A 12,034-nucleotide genomic window follows, 5' to 3' on the forward strand; every position below is an offset into this window, starting at 1 on the left:
GTCGACACCCGAGTGTCTCTCTTGCCTTGTTTGGTCCTTAGTAAGTGGAAGAGGGTATATACAACTTCTGGAGAAAAAGGTTTTGTTTGACTGATTTGTATTGCCTATCCAATATGAATGCAGGAACGGAAAAATGAGAGGATCCATTGTAAGCCTTTGCTTTCCCAACAGTGTTTATTAAAACTCTTCCAATATTGTTGCTTTGTATGACTGTGTTATATTCAAATAGGAAATCAGGCAACTTTCAGACTTAAGTCTGCTAACCTGGAAATAAATAGATGCAAAAATAATTTATTAATTGATTATATTATATAGTTATTAATAGAGCTGCATTTATATCAGGTAATTTTCAAGATTGTAATGGTGCTTACATATTCCTTAGGAAATCTCAGCTTTTCACTTCAGGAGATACATTTTTTTTGTATTATATAACATGGAAAACTTTTTCTTAGTTGCAGACAGCTGTGAATGAAGTGAACAGAGCTGTGGTAACAGATTTCTTCTTGACCGTGTGAATACTGAGTGGGACGCACAGTGGTGGAGTCTGGCATGGAGGAGATCCCAGTTAAAGTTGCAGTCCGAGTCAGACCTCTGCTTTCCAAAGAAATACTTCATAACCACCAAGTGTGTGTCAGATTAGTGCCAAATGCTAAACAAGTTATCATTGGAAAGGACCATGTCTTCACTTTTGATTTTGTATTTGGCAAAAACTCAACCCAAGAAGAAGTTTACACTGTTTGTATTAAGCCTCTTCTAGTGTCTCTGACTGAAGGATACAATGCTACAGTGTTTGCCTATGGACAGACTGGTTCTGGGAAGACTTACACTATCGGCGGTGACCACATTGGTAGGTTATAGAAAGGTTTTTGGTTTTTGGAGATTTTTTAATTGGTAGAGGGTGCATTTATGCAAGTTTATTACATAGCAGATAATGCTGCATAGTTTTAAGGACCAAGGCAAAAACGTGTAGTAAAAAAACCCCAAACTTCCAAAGTTTATGAGATAATTAAGGTTGTAAAAACTTCTCCATAAATTAGACTATACCAAAAATATCTAAGAAAAACCCAATTTGTTAAGTGTTCTTTCACATTCCACATTTTAACGTGCAACTTATATTAGAACTTTTTTTTCTGATATATAGTGGTTTTGAAAATTTTTGCTACATTTATCTTACCTTGCAAACGTCTTCTTTAGGCACTTAATTGTTTACTTGCTCATTCTGTGTTGGATTTGTTTGCTTTTTTGGGGCTTTTGAGAGAAATTTCTGTGACATCAGAGAAATTTATGCTTTAATTCTTCCAAACGGATAAAAATAGAGTATTGTAAATATCTTGGTAGAGTCTTCCTTTTATTTAGAATCATAGGATCATAGAATTGTGTAGGTTGGAAAAGACCCCTAACATCTTAAAGTCCAACCATTAACCCTTCATTTCCAGGTCCACAACTAGGCCCATTCCATTGGTTGACCACCAGTGAAGAAATTTTTCCTAATATCCAATCTAAACCTTCCCAGGTGCAGTTTGAGGTCATTCCTTCTTGTGCTGTCACTTTTTACCTGGGAGAGGAAACTGACCCCCCTCCCCCCAGTTACACCCTCCTGTCAGGTGGTAGTAGAGAGCACTACAGTCTATCCTGAGTCTGCTTTTCTCCAGCTTAAACACCCCCAGCTCCCTCAGCTGCTCCTCCAGACCCTACCTCCGTTCTATTGCCCTTCTCTGGACACACTCCAGCTCCTCAATGTCCTTGCAGTGGTGGGCTCAGAACTGAATACAGCATTGGAGTTGTGACCTCACCAGTGCCCAGCACAAGGGGACAATCACTGCCCTCGTCCTGCAGGCCACGCAACTGCTGGTACAGGCCAGGATGCCATTGGCCTCCTTGGCCACCTGGGCACATGGCTGGCCCATGATCAGCTGCTGTCAGCCAGCACCCACAGGTCCCTTCTGGCTGAGCATCTTTCCAGCCACTCTGCCCCCACCCAGCCTGTAGTGCTTAAGGGGATTGTTGTGCCTCACGAGCAGGACCCCACAGCTGGCTTTGTTGAACCTCATACCACTGGCCTCTTCTGCTTATTGTTGTAACTTCACTTCTGTTCCCTTCACTAGTAGTTATTTAATGTTCCTATAAGTACCATTGCTAGCTAAATTGTTTTGGTTGTGGATGTCACAGTCTAAGGCTGATCATAGCTCTGCAATTACACCCTTTTAGTTAATGAATATATTTACTAAATTAATACTTAGGTGTGAGCAACCCATTAGTTTTTTGGTAAAAGAGATTCTTGATGTTGTCTCATAGGCAAACAGCTTCCATAGTCTTGGATGAAGAACACAGATGATTAATGGAAACATTGTCCTCTGCTGACTATGTAAAAAAAAAAAGTAGAGTTTGGCACCAGTGTTCCATGTTTATGAAAAAATAGGAAATTACTGTTAATGTTGGTCATAAATCTTGTCTTGCTATGTTAGTGATGATTTTGCTTTATATAAGTAGAATTTATAGTTTCTCAGACCCTTGAGATGTCACTGCTAACCATACTGAGTAGGGATAAAGAAGAAATCTGTACTCTGAGGAGTATAGTTTTAAAGCAGAATCCATATTTTTCATAACTTTCATAACTATAAAATTATGTAATTTAAATCCTAATACTGGATTTGTATCCTAGTACTGGATGCAAACAAAACTTCTGACAGACACACGAAAAAAAATTACAAAAATCCTTGTGAACGATGAGCTCTTCAGATTCCTTAGTGTGTTGCATACTAAATATTGCAGGCTTCTCTCAAATTTCAGTCTTTGTAATTTATGTTACAGAATGACTGCAGTTTTCTGTTACATTTGTGCTTATATTTTAGCATCAGTTGCAGTGGATGAAAGGGGCATAATCCCGCGGGCTATTCAGGAATTATTTCATCATATTTCTGAACATCGTAATATTAACTTCCGTGTGAAGGTATCCTATATAGAGGTTTACAAGGAAGAACTTAGAGATTTGTTGGATTTGGAGACCTCCGTGAAATATCTACATATTCGAGAAGATGAGAAGGGAAATACAGGTAGGATTCCAGCTCTCAAATTTGGTGTTTTGTGTTTCAGTTTGTGTCCAAATTATTCTTGCTTTCTCTTGAAAGTGCTTATTCACTACTTATGAATAAAAGGAAAAAAATTATTAAAGTTTCAGAATATAAGCTCATTTTAGCTGTTTGGAAACAGTTTGGGGTTTAGATGCTTGTCAGTAATATAGATGTTCTATTATATGGATGGAAGTGGCAACAAATGGTAAAGTAAATAACACAATTATTGTTTCTGCAAGTTCTGTCTAGAAACAAAATAGTATGTGATTATTCACTTGAATAGATATTTTAAGATTAAACCATTGCTTCTTCCTTCAAAATTACAATTGTTAAGTCAATTATATTGTAAATATCTGCTCTCCTTTTACATTGAAATGAGTGGAAGAGACCACTTCATTAAGAGAAGGGGAAGCAGATATTTTTAGAGGCTTTGACATTAATACTTGCCCTGTAGGTATCCTGTTCACCCCATGAAAATGCTAGAAGAATCCACATCAGAGTTACTTTATTCTGAAAGTACCTAATCTGGTTTAGGTTTGGATTTATTTTTCTTTATATTCTAATTGTTGTGTTTACTCTAGTATTTTTAAACTGTTATATTAAGCTGTCATGGGTTTTTTGTCTGTAGCTGGGAGAAAGCACTAGTTCAGCACAAATCTTGCAGACAATATCATTGCTTCAAAAGGATCCCACAATACATTTCAAATTATTTATTTTCAGTACAGTTAGAGTCAGCTTCTTGTGCTAGGACACTTTCCATTTCTCATTAAAAGAAAAATATGATAAAAAAGATTATTAGTAAGAGTACTTGGTAGAAGTACACTTACACTTTATTAGATTACTAACAGATACCTGTCCCAAAGGCCCAACTATCTGCGCTATTCAGAATAGAAATTATTTTCTTAGTACAGGCTTGGAACAAGTTTTACTAAAAACTTTATAGTTCTTAGTCTTTTTTTTAACTGGCAGAATATCCTTTGAGCTGATTTTGTTCATATTTTTTTCTAGGTAGCACCACACTGTAAATTGTAAAGGTGATGTGCAGTGTGCAATGTGTAAATGAGTTGTGTCTTGTGTCTAAGATACTGTTTCAAATATTATGGCACAATAGACCCCTACATTAAATATCTGCAGGTTTCAGATGTGTTGTACCTCATGCTTTGCACATATTGTATCTTCTATTTCTATGGCTATATGCTCTGACTTCATAGGTAGGTCATAGCCATAGCAGGCTTGTATGTTTCTCTAATACACTATTATAGGTATTGCGGTAAACTATTGCTGAAGAATTATCATTGTAAACTATTGCTATTTAGAATTTATTAAGTTATTCTTACTTTCATCTGGTTTGGTGTTTGAAGTGATTGTCGGTGCTAAGGAATTTCAAGTAGAATGTGCAGATGAAGTAATAAGCCTGCTAGAAAGCGGCAATGCAGCTCGTCACACAGGCACAACGCAGATGAATGAGCACTCTAGTCGATCTCATGCCATTTTTACCATCAGTATTCATCAGAAGCAGTCTGCAGAGTATCAGAATGCTGCACAGGATTCGATTGCTTCAAAGTTTCATTTTGTGGATTTGGCAGGATCAGAGAGGGTAGCAAAGACTGGAAATACTGGTGAACGCTTCAAAGAATCAGTCCAGATCAATAGTGGTCTCTTGGCCTTGGGAAATGTCATCAGTGCCCTTGGAGACCCAAAAAGAAAAAGTGTACATATTCCATACAGGGATGCTAAAATCACTCGTATTCTGAAAGACTCCCTAGGAGGAAATGCCAAGACTGTTATGATAACATGTATAAGTCCATCCTCACTGGACTTTGATGAATCTTTAAATTCTCTCAAATATGCCAACAGAGCAAAAAACATTAGAAATAAACCAGTAGTAAATTACAACCCAGAAAAAGACCGAATTGATGAAATGGAACTTGAAATCAGATTGCTTCGGGAAGCTTTGCAGAGCCAACAGGCCCGTAATCAGCAGTTACATGACTTAAATGAAGAAAAAGCCCGTATCAGTTCACTTGAGGAACAGCTCACTCGCCTTCAGGTTCAATATTTCAGTTACAGAAATTGTATAGATGAAGGCTTACCTTTTCTGGTTGATTTGTATGATGATGTTAGCTTAAGAAGAAGTCAGCGGGACAGGTTGCAGAGCTGGATCACTATGGTACAGAAAGTAAGGAAGGAAGCTCTCACCATCCAGGAGGCTGACACAGGCACTGAGACCAGCCCAGTACCACATCACGTTACAATACTTCAGCTGAAGAGGGAACTAAAGAAATGCCAGGTATTTAATTATAAGCTGTTTATTTAAATGACTAAGTAAAAAAGCAATCTGCCAAAATCTGAACTATATTGTGAAAGATGGATAAAATTGTCATCTGTACTTAATTTGACAATTAAGTTTAATTTCCAGCTTTGTAGAATTTCATTTGGCCAATCCCTGGGACGTAGGTGTTTTGTAATGGATGTTTGAATACACAATCAGTGACAACAGAGATGAGTGAAGTAATGTTATATTTTCTCTAGTCAGTTTCAAGATGATTCTTGAGGCTGAGCTGTTTTATCTGTTAGATATTTGGTTTTAGCTATGCTAGCGTGCTAGGTCCGTCTGAAATGAAGTTAGTTTTCTGTATAGCATCCCCGAGGGTGCTGTGTTTTAGATTTGTGACCAATACGATGGTAATGAGATAGTAATGTTTTTGCTCTTTCTGAACGGTGTTTTGTACAGTGACAGGCCTTCTGTTTTTCTGCCTGCACCCCCCCCCAGTAAATAGATCAGAGGATGCATGAATAGTTGGAGACACAAACATGAAACAAAGCAGATGACCTGAACTAATCAGAGAGATTTCATACCGCATAACATGATGCTCAGCAATGAAAAGGGAGAGGAGGAGATTTAGGGAGACTTACCTGTATTTTGCCCAGAACTGTCTGAGCATTAGTCAGCCTTGGGCAATAGCTTTTGCATCATCTCTTTTGTTTTATTTTCTTTCTCTCTTGCACTTCATCATCACTTACTGATCAGTTTCTATCTTGACTCACAAATTTTCTTGCTTTCACTTTCCCTTTGCTCTTCCTCTGTCCTCCTAGGAAATGGGGGTAGGGGGAAGTGAAGAGATAGCTCTGTGTGCTTAGCTACCTCCTCGGGTAACCCACAACAGTCTATTTTGGAACCCAACCTGTGGCTCAAGGCTTTCAAGATAATAACAGACTTGATTGTAGTGTGCTAGGGTAAACTTGTTAATACCTGTTTGGTTAAGATGTTTAATGACTGTTGCAGGTCATGAAGCTGCATATTTGCTTTGGGTGCTGATTTGTATGTGTCCTTGAATATTTAGATGCTTGATTCCTTTCTAGCTGTAAAACAGCCTCCAAGAATCATTAATGACTATTTTCAGATTTTGCTATTTTGTTTGCTCTTTGTCACTTGTTTTCCTTTGCTTGGGAGAGCTATGACAAAACCACTGTCCATCAGCCTAATCTGGTACTCAGGTCTTACAATTGTGGATGTCCCACTACTCCAAGAACCACCTCATGGATAAAATCAGCAACTATGCTTTTCCCCTCTTCTTCCCTGAGAGACATTTTGCAGAGAGAGGGGAAAAAGTGGTACCTATCCCTTCCTCTCTTCCAGGACAGCTTTTTATAGCCTTGATGTAGTGGCTTCTGAGTTCCTTCAGTATCCTTATGTAATCAGACTGTTCATACTAATGTGTTGTGATCCCAACTTTGATTATTGTTCATAAGGTTAAACAGCTATTTGGGGTTGCCACATGATTTGAGCATACGAGGAACATGCTCTAAGGTGATTGATCCCTGGGGTGTCAGTATGTGTGGAGGAGTTGGGCAGGAGCACAGGGCCACTGCTGCCTCTGACAGCTTGTGATTTCATATCTGAACAGGCTCATTAACCCATCCAACTAATACATTATTTGAAGAAGCGAAGGTGAAACACAGTGACTCCTATAGCTGTGTTGGATGTGCCCCATGCCTATAAAGTCAGTGTCCAGTGCCCTTAGAAATGCAAGAGGGTCTGGTCTAAAAGCCCACAAACAGACTTGTAGTGGTCTGAAACTCAGAAGAGGTCTTGGTCTGAGGCCACAGAGACACTAAATCAGAGACTGAACCGTCAACTGTAATAGCTGATCTTGTAGTAAAGAAACAGTGGAAGCAGAGATCAAGTTAATAAGAGAAGAGGCAGCTCATGCTCAGAGGAGGTGAGAGGAACAATCAGAACAGGTAGCCGGTTCCACAGCAGGACAGGAAAGGAAAGAGGTGGAAATCAATGAGAAGCAGAAGCTACCTGGTCCCTATCCATGGCCTAGCTGCAAGATAATGTGTAAAGATTTTGCCTGACAAGATGAACTAATTGCTACCTGGTTGATCCAGAGCTGGAATAGTAGGGCTAACAGTCGGGAACTAAAAGGTAGGGGAACACAGTAGCTAGGATTCTTTGCTAGAGATTGTGGGACTGACAGAGGGATTGGAAGAGGGTCAGCCATCTCCAGCTTCCAGAGGTGACTCCTATTGAGCATGAAGACAAAGTACTCTCTTATGGAAGATATTGTCATCCAGTGATTGTCATCCAATGTGGACTGCCACAGAGGAATATATTTAATATCTGAGGGAATTAGAGGTGGTGGAGGTGATCTTCCGTGACATGGACAATAATCAGGCCTCAAAAGATCCAAACAATGTACAGTCCACACAATCTGAGTGGCTGAAGTCTATACAGAACACACAGACATCATATGACAGGAACCTAGTAAGGCTGAATTAGGCTTACTCTGTGGCACCAACTTTGTATAGAAAAGTTTGCCAGCCCTAGAGATTTACTGAAAATCTCTATTCCCTCTCCTTGATATGGGCCTGCATCTCAGCTGTGGAAAGATTGTTACACAAGATCTAGCAACTCAAAAGATAATGTGGGTAATCTCTTTACCCCCTTGCTTGGGCAGGCCAACATATTGACTACCATGACCAGGAATTACTCTGCTTAAGGGAAAGGGAACCATGGGCCCATGACAAATCCCACCCTACAGTTCTATCTGCATGACTGTGAAATGGATATGAGAAGTGGGGTGGTGCACCTATTTTGGTCCTGGAACTTTGCACATAAAGCAGTCTGTACATAAAAGGGGGGGAAGAGGCAGTGGTTTAAAAGGGTCTTCCAGGAAGATTACTGTTCCAGTTGCTGTCGACCAATTCCTGAGATGCAGTAGACCCCTTCTTCTTTCTGTTACTGATGCAGTGGACTTACAGCTCTCTGGGTTTGAACCCCATGCTTCTACAATGTGTTACAATCTGCTCTATTCACAAAGGAGCAAAGAGAAGAAAGAAAGAGAAGAAAGAGAGAGAAGAAAGAGAGAGAAGAAAGAGAGAGAGAAAGAGAGAAAGAGAGAAAGAGAGAGAGAGAGAGAGAGAGAAAGGAAGGAAGGAAGGAAGGAAGGAAGGAAGGAAGGAATTTTCATAGCTCAGAGTAAATTCAGACAGACTACTTCCATTGATATTTTCTTACAAATTCAAGTACCTGGAAACAAAATGTTTTATTTCTTTTTTAATGCATCTCTGCTGTCGGAATTAACCCTTCAAGGAGCAAAGAGACTGATGGATATTCCTGCATGCACTCAATGCCAATTTTGCTACTTACACCTTTAGATCAGCTTCGAATCAAATCGTAGTAGGCAAGCAATTGCTCACTCCTAAGTGCTTATGTGGTTCTGCTGTTTAGATCTCCTGAGGCTGCTAAAGCCACCACTTCAGGCTCACTGGTAAGAGCTACGTCAAATTATTTTGTAACAATTTGAGTTCTTAGATATCTATTATTTACCACTTCAGTGATTTAAAACACAGTGGAGAAAAAGGAAAGGAGGGACAGGAAGAATGACAAGAGACAGATTAAGTAGAAACATACCACCCCTCCATGCATCTTAATGATGTCTCATAGATCCTCACCATCTAGTCTTCTTGGTGGTGAGGCCAGAAGCATAGTATCCAATGGATTATCATACATTTAGGCCAAGTGGGAATGCCCAGGTGCCTCCCCTGAGGGGGGGCCATGTTTGACACTGTCCATTGAAGGACTTCGGGTCAGCTGCATCATTTTGTATCATGAACAGTCCTCTGGCACAGGGTCTCAGGAACCTTTCAGGGGGCCTTTGATGAACCTTGATGCCCCCTTAGCTCCCGCTTATGTGAATGTCCCATAGATTTGACTTTCCTGGAGTGGGGGGGTCCCACAGCTGAGCTAATCTGCACAGAGGAGGATGGGTGTTCACTACCTCTGGCCAGAGGTTTTCACATGCACCCAAAACCCTCCTCCCCCACCCTTTCGGGGGGGGAATTTCCGGCAAACTTGGCAACAGATAAGCCTGGGACCATGGCCTCCACCCTGAACCCACTGGGCTTGGCTCTTCTGTGAATGCTCTCCCAACCTTTTCCATTACTTCCCAGGCCTGAGATTTAACCAATTTTCTTTGTTTTTTCACTTTTCTTCTCTAGAATAGCCTTAGTCAGTTTAACTCACAGAGTTTCAATCAGGAGGCGCATTCACTCTGGGATTTGTTGGTGCAGCTTTGTTGTACAGTTTTGCCATAACAGGCAAAAAATCATTATGACAATGTTTAAGCCATGAGTGATAACATTTCCATCTCTGACACCATGGAAGGACTGTGCTGGTCTGTTGGATGATCATAGAAATATTCTTGTAGCATAGCCTGGGCTCCTGTCCCGAGTGATCACTGTAACCAGACAGAACCCACATCATGGACTAAATAAACTCAGTGGACATTTTATGGGTATTTTACAGGACTAATCTATAGACTAAAGGAATGATATCTGTGCATAAGTCAAAGGATGAGAAGGGAAGAAAGGATGGTTAATAAGGTTGCATTGGATAGTGTGGGGCTTGAGCATGACATAAATGGTGTGGAGTATGAAGTGGGGGTTGTACTAAGTCTGACCAAGATGGAGTTAATATTCTTCATAAATACTTGCAGGGTGCCATGTTTTACATTTCTGACTAGTACAATTCTGATAAAACACCAGTTTTTTAGCTCTTGCTGCAGAGTGTTTGCACAGCATCAAGGGACTGACTCTGTCTGTGACACCAGTGAATAGATAGGCCGCTGTGCCCAGGGACAGGAGGAGCACAACCAGGCAGATGACCCAAGTCAACCGAAGAGATATTTCACGTCATATGACATACTCAGAAGCTGAAAGGGGGAGGAGGGTTTAGTTATGTTAGCTGTCTTTTTGTGCAGGAGCTAATGGGTATCAGTCTACCCTTTGGAGGCAGAGAGTGATTTGTTTTGCATTAATTAACTACCTTTGTGTTATTTTCTCTGTTCTTTCACTTCACCTGCACTTACTGTGCAATTTCTGTCTTGACCCACAAGTTTTCTTATGTTTACTCTTCCTTGGGACTGGGGGCTTAGAAGTGAGGGAGTGTACTTAGTTAGGAAAGTTAGTTTTCCTCTTAGTTAGGGGGAGAAAGAAGAGAAAGAGAGAGAGAAAGAGAAAGAGAACTCTCTTCTCTTGGAAGTGTGTACTTAAGTCCATATCCTCAGCAGTTGTCCTGTGAACCCAGAAATTGTTTTGAATCTTGGGAAGATATTACTTCGTCAGAAGCATTACAGATATAATTACAATACTGATATTTTCAAAGATATCAGTGAATTTACCCAGGGACTAAGTTTTGCAAGTTTTGTCTAATATTATTTAATACTATGTATGTAATATGCTAGTCTGTCTAATAGTACAAAGTTATAGTCTCATCTCTTATCCCTTAGCAATTTCCTAAACTGTATTTCTTCAGCTATGGTCTCACAAAACCTCCTGTATTTCCTTTTCCATTACCATGCCTTTAGCTAACAGAGTTTCTAAACTATTTGCAGATTTCTTTGTCTAATCACTTTCTAATATTTGCTTTTGTGTTAAACATCAACTTTTGCTTTTTGGTGACATCGTACTTCTTTATGGTTTGCCAAATAAGGTGAAAATTTCAAAACATCTGGGAGTCTTAGCATGCAGATACCCCATGAGGATCCTGTCATATCACTAGTACTGATCAGCTGTTTCTCTCACAGGAGATTATAGTCCTAGAGACGACCCGTGGGGAGAAGAGCTCTCAGCCTTCTGAGAGCATATCTCCTAACAGAACTGACACATGATCAAATGAATAATTCTTTTTGGAAACATCCCCATATGCCTTTAGGAAATACTTATATTGGATGTGCTGAGTTAAAATGTTGACGGTGAACATCAAAAGAAAAGAAATGCAGGTTATTGTACAGTGAAAATCATCTCAAATCAAAATTAATAACGGATTTTATTACTTAAAACAACTGTAATAAAATAACATTTTATTACTTGAAACAACTATACACCATTTGGATTCTAAGTGAAGTTCTGATGCCAGATGAACACCTCAGAAAAACTAATTTGAGTTTGGTCACATGTGGAAGGAGGCAGTGCTCCAATAAGTTAGAAATTTGTAACATCAACCCATTTTTAAATTTGCAAACAAATTGATAAAGCTATAGATTGTTATCAGGCAATTGCATAAACAAACTTTGACTTTTCTTTGTTCTCAAGCAATCTAAATCACAGCTTTTTTTCTTCCTTCTTGATTTTCTTCTGTGACTTGTTTTAAACCTCTGTTTCCCTGGTTCAAAACAGTGTAAAAGCTGAGCTTAAACTTAGCTTGAACTCCCTTCCCCAGGGAATATGCCATCCACAGCCAGAAGAGATGGTTAGAGAAAGGCTAAAATAAATGAGACACTACAGACTCCAGAGCAGGGTTTGCATGTGGACAGATTTAATAACTAGCAGAGGACCTGTTCTTGTCTGTACATACACATTTCTTTGCTAGCAGCTATTGTTGCTTGGATAATGCTGTCTTACATGATATTAAAATACCAAATTGGCTGTAGCTAACACCCAAACTCATTCATATG

The 12,034-nt window shown here is 39.6% G+C and overlaps 1 protein-coding gene across 1 annotated transcript in view; it reads left to right on the forward strand.

Moving 5' to 3' along the window:
• The first annotated feature begins 2 nt into the window (after nt 1-2).
• Nucleotides 3-12,034, forward strand: part of KIF27 (kinesin family member 27) — a 28,820-nt gene continuing 16,788 nt past the window's right edge. Inside the window, exons 1-4 of the mRNA XM_005420846.2 lie at nt 3-40; nt 453-847; nt 2,853-3,053; nt 4,433-5,361. Coding sequence (XP_005420903.2) covers nt 550-847; nt 2,853-3,053; nt 4,433-5,361 — 1,428 coding nt within the window. The 5' untranslated portion in view covers nt 3-40; nt 453-549. The remainder of the gene's footprint in view (nt 41-452; nt 848-2,852; nt 3,054-4,432; nt 5,362-12,034) is intronic.

The sequence above is a fragment of the Geospiza fortis genome, unplaced genomic scaffold (assembly GCF_000277835.1).
Source record: "Geospiza fortis unplaced genomic scaffold, GeoFor_1.0 scaffold12, whole genome shotgun sequence".
Classification (NCBI taxonomy): Eukaryota; Metazoa; Chordata; class Aves; order Passeriformes; family Thraupidae; genus Geospiza; species Geospiza fortis.